General features: G+C 41.9%; 1 protein-coding gene across 13 annotated transcripts in view; it reads left to right on the top strand.

The window, feature by feature from the left end:
• The window catches only part of RAD52 (RAD52 homolog, DNA repair protein), a 58,663-nt gene extending 38,507 nt beyond the window's left edge, over positions 1–20,156 (top strand). For 6 of the 13 annotated variants that reach the window (XM_079937399.1, XM_079937402.1, XM_079937390.1 and 3 more), the window contains 11 exons: positions 2,859–2,957; positions 4,036–4,137; positions 4,960–5,053; positions 5,236–5,363; positions 6,881–6,999; positions 7,852–7,927; positions 15,691–15,914; positions 16,053–16,198; positions 17,592–17,663; positions 18,008–18,223; positions 18,680–20,156. In XM_079937399.1, coding sequence (XP_079793525.1) covers positions 2,877–2,957; positions 4,036–4,137; positions 4,960–5,053; positions 5,236–5,363; positions 6,881–6,999; positions 7,852–7,927; positions 15,691–15,914; positions 16,053–16,198; positions 17,592–17,663; positions 18,008–18,223; positions 18,680–18,741 — 1,320 coding nt within the window. In that variant the 5' untranslated portion in view covers positions 2,859–2,876 and the 3' untranslated portion in view covers positions 18,742–20,156. The other 7 variants (XM_079937397.1, XM_079937400.1, XM_079937396.1 and 4 more) reach the window with 7 other exon arrangements.
• The last annotated feature ends 122 nt before the right edge of the window (positions 20,157–20,278 follow it).

The following is a 20,278-nucleotide window of genomic DNA, read 5'->3' as shown; positions in this document are numbered from 1 at the left end:
AGTGAGATGGAAATCTTTTCTGTGTTAAGCTATTCCCCTCCTTTTTTAAAATTGTGGTAAAATGTACATAATGTAAAATTTATCATTTTAACCATTTTTAAGCATGCAGTTCAGTGGCATTAGTACATTTGCAGTGTATACCCTTGTTTTTAACAGATAACCAGATAGGCTCTCATTTGACTTTGTGAACATCCTGTTCACCTACAGCTTTTTAGTATCCCACTCCGTGACCTGTGGGCCAAATCTGCCACCTCTTTTTGTAATAAAGTTTTTGTTTGTTTCTTAGTTTTTATTTTATTTATTTATTTTTGGCCATGCCATGTGGCATGCAGGATCTTAGTTCCCTGACCAGGGATTGAACCCATGTCCCCTGTAGTGGAAGCACCGAGTCTTAACCACTGGACCATCAGGGAAGTCCCTAAATTTTTATTTTATATTGGAGTATAGTTGATGAACAATGTTGTGTTAGTTTCAGGTGTACAGCAAAGTGATTCAGTTATACATGTATTTATTCTTTTTCAATTTCTTTTCCCATTTAGGTTATTACTGAGTATTGCGCAGTGTTCCCTGTGCTGTACTTTAGGTCGTTGTTGGTTATCCATTTTAAATATAGCCGTGTGTATATGTCAGTCCCAAACTCCCAATCTATCCCTCCCCGCCGGCCTTCCTCCCTGGTAACCATAAGTTTGTTTTCTAAGTCTGTGAGTCTCTTTCTGTTTTGTAAATAAGTTCATTTGTATAATAAAGTTTTATTGGGACACAACCACGCCCATTCATTTATGTATTGTCTATGGCTACTTTCACGCTAAAATGCCAAAGTGAAGTAGTGACAGAGACCATATAACCTGCAACACCTAACATATTTACTCTCTGGCCCTTTATGGAAAAAGTTTGCTGACCCCTGCTTTATGGAACAGGTATTTAAGTTTTTATTTTTATTAAAATAATACATGCACATATTTGAAAAGGAAATAGCACTAAAAGTTTTATTTTTAAAAAGGCGAGCCCTGCTGCACTGTTCTTCACACCAGCATCACTCCTAAGAGATGTTTCTTTCTTTTACTTGTCTTTTCTGGCATTTATAGTTCTAAGTAATATCCTCATTCCACTATTTCTAGATTTAACAATTTTAGACACTATTGACTAACCTAGTATAGGCCACTATCCTACTTTTTAGTGCAAGATTATAAATAAATTTACCAATTCTTAGCTGAAAGGTAATGTTTTATGATCATTTAGTTTTCTGCATTTTCATCATAATGTATGTAAGAAAATTAACAAGAACTTAGCAATAACTAACATTTATTTAGTATTTCACATGTGCCAGGCACTCTTCTGATGTAGTTTTTTTTTAAGTTGAAGTATAGTTGATTTACAATGTTGTGTTAATGACTGCTGTACAGCAAGGTGATTCAGTTTTATATATATACACACACACACACATTCTTTTTTTTATATTCTTTTCCATTATGGTTTATCATAGGATATTGAATGTAGTTCTCTGCTGTACAGTAGGCCCTTGTTGTTGATCCGTTCTATATATAAAAGCCTACATCTGCTCACCCCAACCTCCCACTCCATCCCTCCCCCAAGCTTCTCCCCCTTGGCAACCACCAGTCTGTTCTCTATATCTGTGTTTCTGTTTCTGTTTTGTAGATAGGTTCATTTGTGTCATATTTTAGATTCTACAGATAAGTGATACCATATGATATTTATTTTTCTCTTTCTGACTTAATTTCATTTAGTATGATAATCTCTAGTTGCATTAATGCAGTTTTTATGCAGTTTCTCATTTAATCTTTACAGAACCCCTAGGAAATGTAGATACTATTATCTCCATTTTCTAGATGATGAAACGTCATTTAGAGAGATTATGTGATTTTTCTCTTGGTCAAGACCTCGTGGGTGATGGAGCCAGAAATCACCACTTGGAATGTCAGCTCTTAAACACCATCTTGGAACACTGCGTGGGGAATCATACTGGTTGACGTTCATAGATTTGTGGTCCTACTGTGAGTGAACAATCTGAAGATTTATAGCATGCAGATGTGCTGAGGCCCAACTTTGTTGGATCTGCAGCGGGTGGGGCACTCAGGTAGCGGGTCAGCCATCTGCAGCTGCTTTTTCCGAGGGTAATTCTCTTTTCTAATAGACTGCACACTTGCGTGGTCTCAGTCTAATGCAGTGGCTCTCAAACTGGAGCTTGTGTCAGAATCACGGGGTGGGCTTGGTCCAGCACTCATACATGGGCCTCACCTCTGGTCTTGGATTCAGTGGGTCTGAGGTGGGGCCTGAGAATATGCATTTGTAACAAGGTCCCAGGCGATAAACTGCAGGGACTACTAGTGGTTTAATGCTGTGCCCTTTCTGAACACAGGGTCTTCTGTGCCATCTTGCTCTTCCATTGCGTCATGTCTGTTACACTCCCCCCTGCTGGCGTGTTGGCTCCACGACAGCAGTTCCGCTACCGTGGCCTATGTTTCCTCTTCAACCCCACAGAGGTCAGGGTCATGATGCCCATATAGCAGGTGATCATAATCTCCCCTAGCACGCTTTTGTAATTCTGACTTTTTCAATTACGAACATTGTAATTATAACATACAATACATTCTTATTGTAAAAATCACCTTTAATAGCACCACCACGCTAGCAAAATTTTAGCAGAAAGGTAGAAGCAGACCCTAAAGGATTTTAAGTGGTTTGTTAGGTGATAGCTAAGCACTGAGGAACTTGGCCCTTGACTGGGTCAGTGTTTAAAGTATGCAAGGAAAGTTACTTCATTTGATTTTTAGTAGAGGCTCTTGCCTTTTACCACTAGCATTCTTTGAGATCATTTTTTTAATCTTCTTTTTATTTAGAGGTCAACCTGAATCAACATGTCTGGGACTGAAGAAGCAATTCTTAGCAGCCGTGACAGCCATCCTGCTGGTGGCAACTCTGTATTATGCTTTGGTCAGGTACGTGTGTTTTTTTCATACCTGGAAGGAATGAGGTTAAGTGAAAAAGGTATGGGGAAGCCATTGGTAGAGCACCATCATATACATGTAAACTGTTTTTTTTTTTCATTTAAGTGCATCATTTGGGAGTCTTTGACAAGCTCTGAGGGCATTTTCGAAATTTAGCAGCACTGGGGGTTACATTCAGATTTAAATTTTATTTATTTTTTGGATAGATTACATTTTCATATGCTGTAACATTCAAAATGAAACAGACTGTATGTAAAAAGTCTCACTGTTTCCTATCACTCTTGTCCACATGTCACCCAGATCTCTTTTTTGGAGGCATCCAAAGTTTCTGGTGTTGTACTCTTTGTGGAGATATTCTGTGCATATAAGGGAGATTCTTGCTTTGTCCCCCCAAATTCTACCTTTGTCTTACCAGAAATCTATTTGTGTGTATTTATTCAGGGCAAGGGGAAAAGTATTGAGGGGATGAAAATCTAAACAAGTAGGAGTGTATTTCTCTATGTGTAGGATGGGAAATTGTTGAACTAGAGAAGAGGACAAATGGAAGCAGGGCTTCCTGTCATGTTTTCTCCTCTCCTGCTCCCTTGCCTACATACATGTCATATAGACTCCGAGGAGGGAAGTTTCAGTTTCCCAGTTCTGGCTCGAGAAAGTTTTGTAGGGATGGTAACATATTAGTAACATCTAAGGCAGTGGTTTTCAAAATGTGGTCCAGTGACCCCTGGGGGTCCACAAGACCTTTCAGAGTCTGTGAAATCAAAATTATTTTCATAATAATACTAAAATACTCTGTGCCTTTTTCACTCTCATTCTTTCATGAGTGAGGGTGTTTTCCAGAGACCATATAGCATGTGCTGATATCATTGCTCTGATGGTTACTGGAATGTGTGCCTGCAGAGTTTCTCATTTTTAATTCCTAGTATTGATAGATATAACCCACATAAACAAAAGCTCATAGGATCCTCAGTACTTTTGAAGAGTGTTAAGGGGTCTGGAGACCAAAAAGTTGGGGACTTGCTGATAAGGAATGGTGGAAATGTCAGTTTAATTTTCCCTTTGTGGATTACAGTACCAATACACAGCACAAGAGTACCAGGCCATCCAGAATGCTCTGAGGCAGAGGCTGGGCCCAGAATACATAAGTAGCCGCGTGGCTGGAGGAGGCCAGAAGGTGAGAGAGTTTAAGTGCTTGAAAAGTGGGTGCCCACAACGCCGACTATTCCCATGAACTTGCCAACTCCCTCTCTTTTCCTCATGGATTCAGAAGGTCTCTCATTCACTGTTAGTGGACGTTTGTGTCTTTGGGCGGGGATGGGTTCCAGCCTTCACTGTCATCTGCAGTGGCCCAAGCATGGCCTGGCCCAAGACACTAGTTCTAACTGGCTCCTCTGGAAGATCTTTGAATTAAGTTCACTGAGAAATTCTCTGGAATGTTTAAGGGTGGTTTTGCCAAAAGAGCTGGTAAGGAATAAATTTTTTTTTTTTTTTTTTTTTTGCGGTACGTGGGCCTCTCACTGCTGTGGCCTCTCCCGTTGCGGAGCACAGGCTCCGGACGCGCAGGCTCAGTGGCCATGGCTCATGGGCCCAGCCGCTCCGCGGCACGTGGGATCTTCCCGGACCGGGGCACAAACCCGCGTCCCCTGCATCGGCAGGCGGACTCTCAACCACTGCGCCACCAGGGAAGCCCAGATTAAGTAAATTTATTTATTTATTTATTTAGTGGTACGCGGGCCTCTCACTGTGGTGGCCTCTCCCATTGTGGAGCACAGGCTCCAGATGCGCAGACTCAGCGGCCAAGGCTCACGGGCCCAGCCGCTCCGCGGCATGTGGGATCTTCCCGGACCGGGGCACGAACCCGCGTCCCCTGCATCGGCAGGCGGACTCTCAACCACTGCGCCACCAGGGAAGCCCAGATTAAGTAAATTTTGATCCACATTTAAGTATGGCAAGGAATTTTAACAAGCTTTTTTTTCTTCTTTAATTTTTCTTCCAGGTGTGTTACATCGAGGGTCACAGGGTAATTAATCTGGCCAATGAGATGTTTGGCTACAATGGCTGGGCACACTCTATCACACAGCAGAACGTGGGTGAGTATGCTTCCTGGCAGTGCCTGCTTCTTCGTTTCCCTTCCTCGGCATTGGCTGACTTCTGGCAGGAGTGTTTTGTAGGCAAGGACCTAGGGAAGGCGTGCTCAGTCGCCAGCAGGAGGAATACAGGTGAGGCACAGCGATCAGTATCCTCTTCAGCTGGTTCTCTTTCCCACTCCTAGATTTTGTTGACCTTAACAATGGCAAGTTCTACGTGGGCGTCTGTGCGTTTGTGAGAGTCCAGCTGAAGGTGAGGGTGATGGAGGGGACATGCTGCCTGCAGGCACGGGGCAGGTGGGAGAGTGAGCAGGTACGGAGGCCTTGGGGCCCAGAGAGGGGGTGGGGTTGTTCAGACATCCTCCCTCATGTGCCCCTAAGAGAATTTTGAGGAACTCTGTTCTCTTGCACGTTTTTAAGTTGACTCAGTTTTCACCATATATATAAACAGTTGTGAGGGTGTATTTTTTGGCATATTGTAAAATTTTACATTCTAAAATAAATCTGTTACATCTTTTTAACACGTACCAATGTATTCTAAATACCATAGAGGATTAAATGCTGTCATCCATTTAAAAAAAATACATGCGCAAGCTATTTTTCTTTTTCTTTCTTTCTTTCTTTTTAAATATTTATTTATTTATTTGGTTGCACTGGGTCTTAGTTGTGGTGTGCAGGGTCTTTAGCTGTGGCATGCAGGATCTAGTTCCCCAACCAGGGACTGAACTTGGGCCCCCTGCATTGGGAGCATGGAGCCTTAACCACTGGACCACCAGGGAAGTCCCTGTTTTTCTTTTTTTTGAGCAAGTTATTCTTCGGTCATCAGATATCTTACGTTGTTTCTTCTTGAACACGTATTTCCATTCCATTTCCCCTCTGGCTTTTATCCTGCTATATGATTGAAAATCTTTTATTAATGATAACCTTATTATACTTGTGTGTGTAAAAATTTTAGGGGATAAATTTCCAGTGATCTTAAGGCTCTAACTATTGAGAAATTTCTTCTGGATTGAGTTACTATTGATATTACAGGTGCTGTTAATACACAATTTAGTCAGTTGTGTTTATGTTGAAGAGACAACATAACTACATCAAAATATTTATATTTAATAAAATTTTGTGGAAAATGCATTTCTTGATAAGATGGATGAGCTGTTTTTTTCTATTCAGTTAGTTTGTATATCCACAGTTAATATTACTTATTCCTAGACTAAACATTTAGCATTAATTCTATTCTGACTTATTTTTATAAATACTACCGAAAACCTTATTCACATAAACAAACTGAGAATGAACGAGTTTCGTTACAGTGTCATTCATTTCTTTGACTACTTGTGAGTTATATATCAGAAATCACAATGCTATCATCAAACATTATAGTCAGCTCTCTGTCAGCTAACAGCTTGATCAGGCCCACCTTTACTTTTGGTAGAAGCCGAGAAACAGGTACCACCTGACTTGTGAGAGGATTTGCTATGCAGTCATTAGAATCTGTTAAATATAATATTTCAAATTTTTGGTTTGGTGCCCCAGAGGTTTTCATAGTGTGGGTGATGTGTCTTAGTAAGATGTGGGGCGGGTCAGGTGTGTGCCTAGTTATGTGAAGAGGAAGGAGAATTGTCTTGCACTTGGAGCACAGGCACATCTCTAGGCAGATCCGGTCCAGGAAGTAGCCCTGGAAATGGACTCTGGCAACTCCGCCTGTGTTCCAGGCCCTGGGCTCTGTCCAACCAGTCTGAACACTGATGCTTGAGGAAGAGGAGAGCTCTGCAGCCAGGGACGGGGCTGCAGCTCCTCACGTTGGACCCTGAACTCCTTTTCTGTCCACAGGATGGTTCGTATCATGAGGACGTGGGCTATGGTGTTAGCGAGGGCCTCAAGTCCAAAGCCTTGTCTTTGGAGAAGGCGAGGAAGGAGGCAGTGACCGATGGGCTGAAGCGAGCACTGAGGTAGGCAGATCCTGTTCTTCTCAGCTCTGGGTTATAACACCCACGTGGTTCAGAAGTCGAAATAACATAAGTCTTCCTCCCACCCTTGACCCTGTGCAGCCTGTTTTCCTGCTCTCTTCTGTCTTTCCCCAGTGCTTCTTTATGCTGAGGGCCCACTTTTTGGGGAATAAGTAGTAGAATCCTGTGTTTGCTGTTCTGTACTTGACCTTGCCTTCCCCACCCCTCTCATCAGCAGTGTGTCTTGGAGACCTGTCCACGCAGCACATACATTGTTTCCTCATTCTCTTTAATACACCTACACAGTTCTTCGTTATGTGTATGTAACATAGTTAGCTTAGTTTCATAGAGCAGGGTTTTTAACCTTTTTTGGGGTCATAGATGCCTTTGAGAATTGAATTACCAGAAAAATACATGTAAAACATGCACTGAAAATTTGCAATACCATGACCTGTGGGGGAATCCAGATGTCCCAAGTAAAGAACTTTGGTCATGGAGGTCTTGCCCCTAAAGTGCGCATGCTCACCATTACTGGGGAGTTGGAGCAGCCCTTGGGAAACATTCTCTGCTGTGGAATTCCTGTTCTGCGTTGGGAGGTATAGCTGGTGCGATTTTGTGAGCGCTTGCTCAGGCTTTCTGTGCCCACTGCCCCTCCTGCGGGCGGGTTTGTGGCTGCTGTGCTCACTGCTGTATTCTCAGCGCCTAATGCAGATGCGTAATGAACATTTCTGAATGCTTATCAGAGTCCATCTCCTCTGCTGTGTTGAGAAGCAGCTTGTACAAAGGCTGTAGCTCTGTTCTCTGATATTCACATATAACGTTCTCAACCCCGTTCCCCTCTTTTCTTACCCGTAGAAGTTTCGGGAATGCACTTGGGAATTGTATTCTGGACAAAGACTACCTGAGGTCGCTAAACAAGCTCCCACACCAGGTATGTTACAAGTGGGGGGTGGAATGCGTCGCAGTAAAGGTGCAACTGATGATGCTTTTGTGTCATGAGTGAGTATTTGGTGATGGAGAGAGAAAAAGTGAAGACTTGGCTATTTAAAGGGTCTAGAATGTATTTCAGACGTCTTTGAACATAAGAGCCAGCAGGAACCAATTACCTTAATGTACCAATGAGGAAATTGAAGCCTGGAGCATTTGTGTTACTTGTCTCTTATGTAGAGAGAACCGTGCTTGGCAGTGGTCTGTGAGACAGAAGGAGCACAGATCCCTTGCAGCACTGCCATTTCTTACAAACACTCAGAGCCTCACGCGTTCAACCTTCCTGCTCTTCCTTAGCTCGGGTGTCTTTAAGGTTTAGATCTCCCTTGTTTCTGTAGTTGCGTGTCACGTGATCTGCGCGTTTGCCTTCGGAGAATGGGGTCTGGAGTTTAGCATGCCTGGGCCAGTCAGGCTCTGGAGCATTCCTGTTGCCTGGTGGAGTGTGGCTGCTTCACCTGTGGTTCTTTGGGTCCCTGCAGTGCCGCCACCCTGGGCAGCCTTCCCTCTCTGGTACTTGAGGGGTTCTTTTTCTTGTGCTGCCCGTAATTGAGGTGTGTGTCAATTGGCAGCTGTCAAAACTCCATTTCTTGGGGCTTCCCTGGTGGTGCAGTGGTTGAGAGTCTGCCTGCCGATACAGGGGACACAGGTTTGTGCCCCAGTCCGGGAAGATCCCACACGCTGCGGAGCGGGGCCCGTGAGCCATGGCCGCTGAGCTTGCGCGTCCAGAGCCTGTGCTCCGCAACGCGAGAGGCCACAACAGTGAGAAGCCCGCGTCCTGCAAAAAACAAAAAAAACAAAAAAACTCCATTTCTGTCCTTTTTCTAAATCCTTTTTACATATAATTGGACTCAGTTTGCTAATATTTTGTTAAGGATTTCTGCATCTATATTTATGAGGGATATTGTAATTTTCTCTGTTCTTAAAACATTGTGGTAAAAAACACATAACATGAAATTTACCATTTTAACCTTTTTTTTTTTTTTTTTTTGGTGGTACGCGGGCCTCTCACTGATGGCCTCTCCCATTGCGGAGCACGGGCTCCAGATGCGCAGGCTCAGCGGCCATGGCTCACGGGCCTAGCTGCTCCGCAGCATGTGGGATCTTCCCGGACCGGGGCATGAACCTGCGTCCCCTGCATCAGCAGGCGGACTCTCAACCACTGCGCCACCAGGGAAGCCCATATTTTCTGTTTTTTTGATAGTAGCCATCCTAATGGGTGTGATTTGAATTTTTCTGATGATTAGTGATGTTGAACATCTTTTCATGTGCTTATTGCCCATTTGTGTATCATCTTTGGAGAAATGTCTACTCAGGTTCTTTGCCCATTTTTTAATTGGGCTATTTGATTTATTTGTTGTCAAGCTGTAGGAGTTCTTTATATATTCTGGCTATTAACTCCTTATCAGAGATATGATTGCAAAGTTTTTTCCCATTCCATAGCTTGCCTTTTAAGTTTGATATAGCTCCATTTGTATATTTTTGCTTTTTTTGTTGCCTGTACTTTGGTGTCACATCCAAGAAATCATTGCCAAATTCAATGTCATGAAGTTTTTCCCCTGTGTTTTCTTCTTTGAGTTTTATAGTTTGGGGTCTTATATTTAGGTATTTAATCTATCTTGAATTTATTTTTGTATATGATGTAAGATACAGGTCTAACTTCATTCTTTTGCATGTGGATATTCAGTTTTTCCAACATCATTTGTTGAAGAGACTCCTTTCCCCATTGTGTAGTCTTGGCACACTTGCTGAAGATCATTTGGCCATACATGAGGATTCATCTCTGGGCTTTCTGTATTATTCCATTGACCTATGGACCTGTCTTTATGGCAGTATCATACTGTTTTGATTATTGAAGCTTTGTAATATGTTTGGAAATCAGGAGATCCTCCAATTTTTTTTTTTCAAAATTATTTTTGCTATTTGAGGTCCCTTGAGATTCTTTATAAATTTTAAGGTGAATTTTTTTATTTATGCAAAAAATGTCATTGGAATTTTGATAGAGATTACACTGAATCTGTACATCACTTTGGTAGTATGCATATCTTAACAATATTAAGTCTTCCAGTTCATGAACATGGGAAGTCTTTCCATCTATTTGTGCCTTCTTTAATTTCTTTCAGCAGTGTTTCATAGTTTTCAGTGTACACGTCTTTCACCTTGGTTAGGTTTATTGCTAAGTATTTTATTCTTTCTGATGCTATTGTAAATGGAATTGTTGTCTCAACTTTTTGATTGTTCATTATTAGTGTGTAGAGACACAACTGTTATTTATGTGGATTTTGTATCCTGAAACTTTGCTGAATTTGTTTATTAATTGACAGTTTTTTTTGTTGAGTCTTTAGGGTTTTCTACATAGATGATCAAGTAATCTGCAACCAGAGATAATTTTACTTCTTCCTTTCCAATTTGGATTCCTTTTATTTCTTTTCCTTGCTTAATTGCTCTGGCTAGGACTTCCAATATGTTAAGAAGTAGTGAGAGTGGGCATCCTTGCCTTATTCCTGATCTTCCAGGAAAAGCTTTCAGTCTTCACCATTGAGTATGATGTTAACTGTAGGCTTTTCATATATGGCCTTTATTATGTTGAGGTTGTTTCCTTCTATTCCTAATTTGTTGAATGTTTTTATCATGAAAAAATTATTGAATCTTGTCAGACTTTTTTTTTTTGCATCAGTTTAGATGAACAGGTGGTTTTGTTCATGGATCACATTGATTGATTTGTGTATATCGAATCATCTTTGCATTTCAAGAATAAACCTCTCTTGGTCATGGTGTATAATACTTTTAATGTACTGTTAAATTTGGTGAGCCGGTATTTCATTGAGGATTTTTGCATCAATATGCATCAGGGATATTGGTCTATAGTTTTCTTGTAGTGTCTTTTTATCCACCCTCCTCTTATAGTGTTTTTGCCTGGCTTTGGTATCAGAATAATGCTGGCCTCTTAGAATGAACTTGGAAGTGTTCCCTCCTTTTCAGTTTTTTGGAAGGGTTTGACGGTTGGTGTTAATTTTTTAAATGTTTGGTAGAATTTTCCAGTGAAGCCATTTAGTCCTGGGCTTTTTTTTCGTTGTTGTTGTTAGGTTTTTGTTTACTAATACACTCTTCTACTAGTTACTGGTCTATTTCTGTTTCTTCATGATTCAGTCTTGGTCGGTTGTGTGTTTTAGGAATGTATCCATTTCTTCTAGGCTATCTGATTTGTTGGTGTACAGTTGTTCATAGTATTCTCATAATTTTTTTTTTTTTTCCGGTACGTGTGCCTCTCACTGTTGCAGCCTCTCCTGTTGCGGGGCACAGGCTCCAGACGTGCAGGCTCAGCAGCCATGGCTCACGGGCCCAGCCGCTCCGCGGCATGTGGGATCTTCTTGGACCGGGGCGTGAACCCATGTCCCCTGCATCAGCAGGCGGACTCTCAACCACTGCGCCACCAGGGAAGCCCTGCCCTAAGCTTTATTTCCTGTCCTCTCCTAGCTTGTGTCAGCTAGAAACTTCCCTGTTAGTACTGCTTTTGCTGCATATGTAAGTTTTGGTGTGCTGTGTTTTCAACATTTTCATTTGTCTCAAGATATTTTCTAATTTCCCTTGTGATTTATTTGACCCATTGGTTGTCTTAAGAAAGTACTAATTTCCACGTTTGTGAATTTTTCATTTTTCCTTCTGCCATTGATTTCCAGTTTCATTCCATTGTGATCAGCAGAGATTTTTTTTGTATAATTTATGTCGTCTTCAATTTAAGACTTGTTTTGTAGCCTAACATGGGGTCTCTCCTGGAGAATGTTCCATTTGTACTGAGGAGAATGTATATTCTGCTGTTGTTGGGTGGAATATTCTCTATATGTCTTAGGTCCATATGGTCTGTAGTGTTCAAATCTTCTGTTTCCTTATTGACCTTCTGTTTGGTTCTATCCATTACTGAAAGTAGGGTACTGAAGTCTTCTGCTATTACTGTCTTGCTGTGTATTTCTCCTTTCAAATCTGTCAAAGTTTGCTTTACATATTTAGGAGCTCTGATGTTTGGTATATAAGTATTTGTGATTGTTATAGCTTCACAGTTAATTGACCCTTTTATTATTATAGAATGTCCTCTTTTGTCTCTTGTAACAGCTTTTGACTTAATGTCTATTTTTTCTTATATTAGTATAGCCTCCCCTGCTCCCTTTTGGTTACCATTTACATGGAGTATCTCTTTCTATCCTTTCACCTTCAGCCTGTGTTATGTCTTTAGATCTGAAGTGAGTCTAATGTAGGAAGTATGTAGTTGTATCTTGTTTTTTGAATCCATCCAGCCAATCTATGGCTTTGGTTGGGGAGTTTGATCCATTTACATTTATTATTGATAGGGAAGGGCTTAGTATTTATTATTTTTCTGTATGTCCTGTAGCTTAGCTTTTTTTTTTTGTCCCTTCTTTCCTCTATTACTGCTGTCCTTTGTGTTGTGTTGATTCTTTTGGTAGTAACATGATTTGATTCCCTTCTTGTTTACTTTTGTGTATATCCTATAGATATTTCCTTTGTGGTTACCATTGCAATTATATGAAACATTTTAAAGTTATAACATTCTATTTTAAACTGATAACTTGAATTGCATACAAAAACTCTAGTCCTTTACAACACCACTTTATGTTATTGATGTTACAGATTACATCTTCATATTATTGTATGTCTATTAACATAGATTGTTATAAAAGTTTTAATGGTTTTTACATTTAATATCTGTATTCATTATACAATTTTAATGTTTTTCTTCATTTAAATTCCATGTACCAAAATTATGATGATACAGGTTACTGTTTTTGTCCGTGTATTTACCTTTACTGGAGAACTTTTTATTTTCATGTTGCTGCCCGGCATCCTTTTGTTTCAGTTTGAAGGATTCCCTTTAGCATTTGTTGTAGAGCAAGTCTAGTGGTAATGAACTCGCTCTGCTTTTGTTTATTTGAAGAAAATCTTAGTTTCTCCATTTTTGAAGGATACTTTTGCTGGATACACTATTCTTGGCTAAGTTTTTTCTTTCAGGACTTTGAATATATCATCCCACTCCATTTTGGCCTGTAAGAGTTCTGCTGAGAAATCTGATAATCTTAGGCAGGCACTCCAGTATGTGATGATTTGCTCTTCTCTTGCTGTCTTCAAGATTTCTCTGTCTTTGACTTTTTTTTTTAACTGAGATATAATTGACATACAACATTACAGGCATACCTTGTGTTATAGTGCTTCATTTTATTGCACTTCACAGATAATTGCATTTTTTACAAATTGAAGGTTTGTGGCAGCTGCATTGTCAGGTGATGGTTGGCATTTTTTAGCAATAAATTATTTTTTGATTAAGGTACGTACATTGCTTTTTTTTGACATAATGCTGTTGCGCACTTAACATACTACAGTATAGTGTAAACACAACTGTTATACGCACTAAGAAACCAAAAAAATTGTGCGACTTGCTTTATTTCTATATTTGCTTTATTGTGGAGGTCTGGAACCAAACCTGCAATATCTTTGAGGTATGCCTGTATATTAGTTTCAGTTGTACAACATAATGATTCAGTATTTTTATATATTGCAAGATGATCACCACAATAAGTGTAGTTAACATCCATCACCACACGTAGATGCAGTTTTTTTTGATGAGAACTGTTAAGATCTATTCTTTTAGCAACATTCAAATATACAATACAGTGTTACTGACTATAGTCACCATGCTGTATATTACATCCCCAGAGCTTATTTATTTTATAACAGGACGTTGGTACCTTTTGACTCCCTTCACCCATTTTGTCCACCCCCGACCCCTGGCAACCCCTGTTCTCTTCATCTATGAGCTCAGTTTTTGTCTGTTTGTTTAGATTCCACATATAAGTGAGATCATATGGTATTTATTTTTCTCTCTGAATTATTTCACTTAGCACACTGTCCTCAGGATCCATCCATGTTATTGCAAGTGGCAAAATTTTCTTCTTTATGCCTGAATAATGTTCCGTTGTAGATATATATACTACATTCTTTATCGGTGGGCATTTAGGTTGCTTCCATGTCTTGGCTGTTATAAATAATGCTGCAGTGAAAATGGGGGAGCATATCTTTCTGGGTTACTCTTTTTCTTTTTTTTGGATAAATACCCAGAAGTGAAATTGCTGCATCATATGGTAGTTCTATTTTCTAATTTATTATTATTTCTAGTTTCTAATTTATTCAGGAAACTGTTTTCCATAGTTTTTCCCGTAGTGGCTATGCCAGTTTACAGTCCCACCAGCAGTGCACAAGGGTTCCCTTTTCTCCACATTCTCACCAGCACTTGTTGTCTCTTGTCTTTTTGATAATAGCCATTCTGACAAATGTGAGGTGCTATCTTACTGTGGTTTTGATTTTCATTTCCCTGATGGTGAGTGATGTTGAGTATCTTTTTATGTACCTGTTGGGCATCTGTAGGTCTTCTTTGAAAGCATATCTATGCAGATCTTCTGCCCATTTTTTCATTGGATTGTTTTGTTTTGGTTTTGCTTTTGAGTTGTGAGTTCTTTATACGTTTTGAATGTTAATGCTTTAGCAGTTACATCATTTGTAAACTTTTTCTCCCATTTAGTAGGTTGCCTTTTCACTTTGTTAATTGTTTCCTTTGCTGTCAGAAGCTTTTTAGTTTGATATAGTCCCACTTGTTTATTTTTGCTTTTGCTGTTTTCGCTCTTTGGTGTCAAATACAAAAAAATTACCATCAAGACCAACGTCAAGGAGCTTATTGCCTATATTTTCTTCCAGGAGTTTTACGGTTTCAGGTCTTTAATCCAGTGTTAATTTTTGTGTATGGTGTAAGTGATCCAGTTTAATTCTTTTGCATGTGACTGTCCAGTTCTTTTGTTTTTGTTTTAATAAATTTATTTATTTTTGGCTGTGTTGGGTCTTCGTTGCTGCGCACAGGCTGTCTCTAGTTGCAGCGAGCGGGAGCTACTCTTTGTTGCGCTGCGTGGGCTTCTCATTGCAGTGGCTTCTCTTGTTGCAGAGCATGGGCTCTAGGCTCATGGGCTTCAGTAGTTGTGGCACACAGGCTCTAGAGTGCAGGCTCAGTAGTTGTGGCGCACGGGCTTAGTTGTTCTGCAGCATGTGGGATCTTCCCGGACCAGGGCTCGAAGCCGTGCCCCTGCATTGGCAGGTGGATTCTCAACCACTGCGCCACCAGGGAAGCCCTGTTTAACTTATTTACTTCTCAATGTCAGTACGAAATCTCACAGTATAATTTTCATTTTCATGTTATCTTTATCCAAAATGTAGTCATCTCACTCACTCATATTCCTTTATTCTATCAGCATCATATTATTGAGAGAGAAGTTCTCCCAAGTGAAAAATCTCTGGGTTTCTGTAGTGTGATGATGTGTGATCATTTCCATTAAAAAAATAGTAGACAGCATCAGATCTGGTTGCCAAGAAAAGATTCAAATTAGATTTTACAGAGCATTTGCCCTCAATAAAAACTGAAGTATGATTCCTTATCAAAACTTCATTAATACATAATGGCATAGGTGGAAAATGAAATTGTTTTATTCCTCATATAATGAAAATGACTTGAACTTACGGATCCCTTGTCCCAGCTTCTTAGGACCTAGAAGGAATGATGGATAGAGGATCGTGAAATGCCATTTTTCAGGTATCTAGATCCTTGAGGAAGGGGAAGAGCAGTTGGAAGAAGTTTTCTCCCCTTTTTTCCCTCATTAGCTGCCTCTTGAAGTGGATTTAACTAAAGCAAAGAGACAAGACTTTGAACCATGTGTGGAACAAGCCAGATACAGCAGCTGCCGACGGAACCCGACTCTGGGACCCCCCAGATCACAGGAGGTGACGTCTCCTTGCAGACCAAGCCACCACGTTGTGATGCAGGGGATGAGGACAGCGGCTCCGGGTGCGGGCTGCGTGCCCTCCCCGCCCCTGCTCCTTCCCAGGTGTCTCCCCCTGCCTCCCACTCCTGCCTTCACTTCAGAGCCAGCACACTGGCTGGCCCGTGTGCTCCCTTGGGAACTGTGTGTTGCTGCTCACCAGTTAACTCAGGAACTCACCTCCCTGTTGCTCTCCTGATGCAGAAGCCCGACCTCCGCTGCCACAGAGCGCGATGCCACGTACCAGCGGAAGCTCCGGCAAAGACAGCTGCAGCAGCGGTTCCGGGAGCAGATGGAGAAACAGCAGCAGCAACCCCCGTCTGGCCCACCTGCCGAGAAGCAGGGTCCTGGTGAGAGGACGGAGCATGGGCTCTGGGGGTGACTGCTCTCCCCACTCTGCAGCAGGTCGGGTCCACACACAGCACAGAGGCGGCCACGGGCTCAAACCGTCACGTCCTGCCTCGCCATTCCCCGTGACTGAAGGAAGACACTGGTCTTCTGGGCGAAGGAGACGGGCCCTGACATAACCTGGAGCTATTTGTCTCAGGGGACAGAGCTTCTTTTCGCCTCAGTTACTTTGGCCACGTGTACACGAGAAAGCCTTTCTGAGCTTTTATTTTTTTTAATTATTTACTTATTTTTTTAACTTTTGGCTGTGTTGGGTCTTTGTTGCTGTGCACGGGGGCTTTCTCTAGTTGTGGTGAGCGGGGGCTACTCTTCGTTGCGGCGTGCGGGCTCATTGCAGTGGCTTCTCTTGTTGCAGAGCACGGGCTTCAGTCGTTGTGGCACGTGGGCTGTAGTTGTGGCATGTGGGCTCAGTAGTTGTGGCTCGCGGGCTCTAGAGCGCATGCTCAGTAGTTGTGGTGCACAGGCATTGTTGCTCTGTGGCACGTGGGATCTTCCTGGACTGGACTTGAACCCATGTCCCTTCCACTGGCAGGTGGATTCTTAACCACTGCGCCACCAGGGAAGCCCCTGAGCTGTCTCTGAACATAAAGCAAAGTTGGGTTTGAAGAGAATGGGTTTTTGGCAATTCTTTATCCCTGAACTTTTTATTTCAGAGTCCAGCTTCAGTGGGAGTAGTAGATACAGATTTTCTTGGAGTCTTTCTCAGAGACTAGAAACAAAGAAAGACCAAGTGGATTTTTGCCCAGCTTCTCCCTAAAAATTACAAAGAAGGTTCCGAGGACTTGCTTCATGTTTAGTTCTTTATAATTCCCCTCAGCAGTACTGGCAGGCTGAGGTTAATGTAGGGGAAAAAAACCCAAAAAACTTACTGTGCTGGGGATGTTCTTAATAAGAATTATGATTCTAGATCTTCAGCTTCCAAACCATTGCGGAAGCTCTGGGGGTCAGGGGTGGAGGAGGAGTCATCTCCAGGACCTCCCCCACCCCAAATCACACAGTCATCATCTTGGTTTTACATATTCATTTCTGCTTAAGATTTTGTTTGAACAAGGGTTATAGCTTCAAATAGTAAAAACTGGACAAAACGGCTTACAATAACTCTTCCGTTTCTGCTAAAGGAGAAACAAACTTCTCAGCGTTTTTTTCGCAGTTTGATGAGAAGAAAGAATATAGTATCGTCAGTCCTATTTTATATAGATCTGTAGGTAGGACCAGGATGCAAGGTCCCGAGTTCTGCCTGCCGCGCCGACGAGTGTAACCCCAGGCGGCTTTGCACGCACTTCCAAGGCCGCCCGCAGCCCAGCTTGGTTACGTGGTTTTGTCCTTTCTCTGCAGCAGCGCTGCCACCGGTGCCACCTGCCGGAACTGCTGCTTCAGAGCCGCTCACCCAGACAGACGTGCTTCCAGGTCAGGAGGGCTAAAGGAATGGCTTCAGTCCTAATCAGTAAATACCTATCAAGTGTCTGTAAGTTACTGTGCTGCATACTTTCCGTCCTCACAAATACATTTCGAAAGAGGCATAAGGTATCTTCATTTTCCATTGGTTTTGTAGAAAGTGCTGATAGCACATATGCAGCTCCTCTACTGTCCGGACCTGCGAGAGGCTGTGGTGAACTTTCATGGGTCGGGGAAAGAGAAATTCCAAACGCCATCGTGTAGAGCATTCGTGATACAGCATTTCTCACGACCTGTTATTTTTCCAGCACCTCGTTTGTTGATGCTGCATTTGCTTGTGACCTCTGTCCTTGCAGACAGTCTTGAGATGTGGGACATGGCTCTAGATGCAGGGGACAGTGTGGTCAAGCCCTTGTCTAAACCAGAACCGCCACAGGCCCCTGCCACCTCCGTCCTGCAGAACGAGATGGAGACCTGGAACAGGACCCCACAGAGCCTTTGCCACCAGAATCCACAGGCAAAATCTGGACCCTGGCACCTTCAAACTTACAACCTTAACCAACACATAACAGGTAGCAAAGTGTTTTAGGAGCAGAAATGGAAGGGAGAACCTGGGTATATATAATTCTATGAATCTTAAAGAAAGAATGACATTCCATTTTAAGAAGTTGGAGGGGACTCATGCCAGACCAGTAGCAGTCTAAGAAAATGGAGTGTAACTGGATTAAGAGCCGCAAGTCTTCCTTGGAGTCCTGACCTGAGGTGCAGCTCTTTCTAGCTGATTGATAGAAGTGGGACACTGAAGCATGGCTGCATTCCTCTTAAAAGCAGGCCTGTCATGATCTCTCCTGCAGCTTGGTCTGGTCTAGTGTTAACAGAGCGACCTGTCCCCCTCATAACAATTTTCATTCTTGGCCTTTAGTTTAAAGTAGGACAGTAACTAATACGATTCAAAAGTTTTTAGCTGTCAGTTTATTCCTTATTTTTACATCATGGCAGCTGTATGTGAACAATTTTCTCTTCCATAGGAGACTATGATTCATATAGGAAGAACCAGGACACGAAGAAAAGGAAATTGGATTCATCTTGACCAAGGCTCCGTTCACCTCACTGGATTCTGTCACAAAGGGACTTTCAAAAACTGCTTGTTGGTCATGAAATGACTCATCATTCCTAGGCAATGAGCTTTACCTCCGGGGATTTACCTTGCCTCATGCTCAACTTCACCAGAGGATTTCACTATTGGAACCTGACGCAGATCAAGCTGGGCAGGTTGGGAAGCCCTGCGGAGATTAAACAAACACACACCTTTTCTTTGGCTCTTCACTATTTATTCCTAAGCTTTCATGTTAATAAAGGCAGAAATTCTAGGAATCTCAGTGGCCACTTTCCCCACGCACCAACCTCGACAGCGGCCTGCGGTATGTCACTGTGTGACCTCTGACCCCTTTCGCTGCCACTCATCTACAACCATCTGTCACTTATAGGCGCATCATGAAACTACCTCCATTTTTTCCTAATAAGGAAATAATCTAAGACCAAAGAAAAGGCATTTTAAGGAAGCAAAATAAAATCCTACTTTGTAACAAAATAACAGGCATACCTCTTTTTATTGCACTTCGCAGATTTTTTTTTTTAAACAAACAAACAAATTGAAGTTTTTTGGCAATCCTGTGTTGAGCGTTTTCCCAACAGCATTTTAAAGTATATATTGTTTTAGGGACTTACTTCCCTGGTGGTCCAGTGGCTAAGACTCCACACTCCCAAGGCAGGGGTCCCGGGTTCGATCCCTGGTCAGGGAACTAGATCCCACATGCCACCACTAAGACCTGGTGCAGCCAAGTAAATAAATATTTTTTTAAAATATATTCTTAAAAAAAAGGTATATATTGTTTTAGATATAATGCTATTGCAGACGTAACAGGCTATAGTGTAAACAACGTTTATATGTACTGGAAAACCACAAAAATCTGCGTGACATAAGCAGCTGTTTAGCTATTTCGGATGTGCGATTATCACCCACCTTAACAAATTCTTTTAGTGTTTAGATGTTTCATAATCCTTTCCCCCAACTAATGAGCGTGCAGTTTTACTTTTTAAGGGCATTTTGGGTTGGGCCTTGTACCCAGTCTTGAGTTTGTTGGAGCACAGGCCCATCTGGGAAGCTGTGCCCCTAGGCCACCGCCGCGCCTCTGGAAGAGGAGCACGGGGCTTTCCCTGACCTCCCGCCACCTCACCTGAGCTGCACAGCTTTGGGCGTAGGTTCATCTTCTGATTTTCATATCCTTACCATGGTCTTCAGAAAATATATCTTGCCTGTCTGCAGCATCTTAGTTCAGGTCAGAACTGCTGTTAAAAAAAAAAGGTCCTGGAGATAGGAATCCAGTTATAAATTGCACACAAGTCAAATCAGAGCTAATGAGATCACGAAAAAGACATGTGCTGAAAATGAAACCCCACAGCTCAAGAAAAGCAAGTTTGGTTTATTTGAATGGTTTCATCTACAAAGGTAACAAACGGAAACAGAAAGCGTGTCCCCCGGGGTTTATCCCAAACGCACGGGTTGACGGGCTGCCGAGAACCCCCAAGGTTTGAATTTAGTCTGTTTTTTTAAACGGTGTACATTG

Source organism: Stenella coeruleoalba (genome assembly GCF_951394435.1).
Source record: "Stenella coeruleoalba genome assembly, chromosome: 11".
NCBI classification, from domain to species: domain Eukaryota; kingdom Metazoa; phylum Chordata; class Mammalia; order Artiodactyla; family Delphinidae; genus Stenella; species Stenella coeruleoalba.
This window is presented reverse-complemented; position numbering and strand designations above follow the sequence as displayed.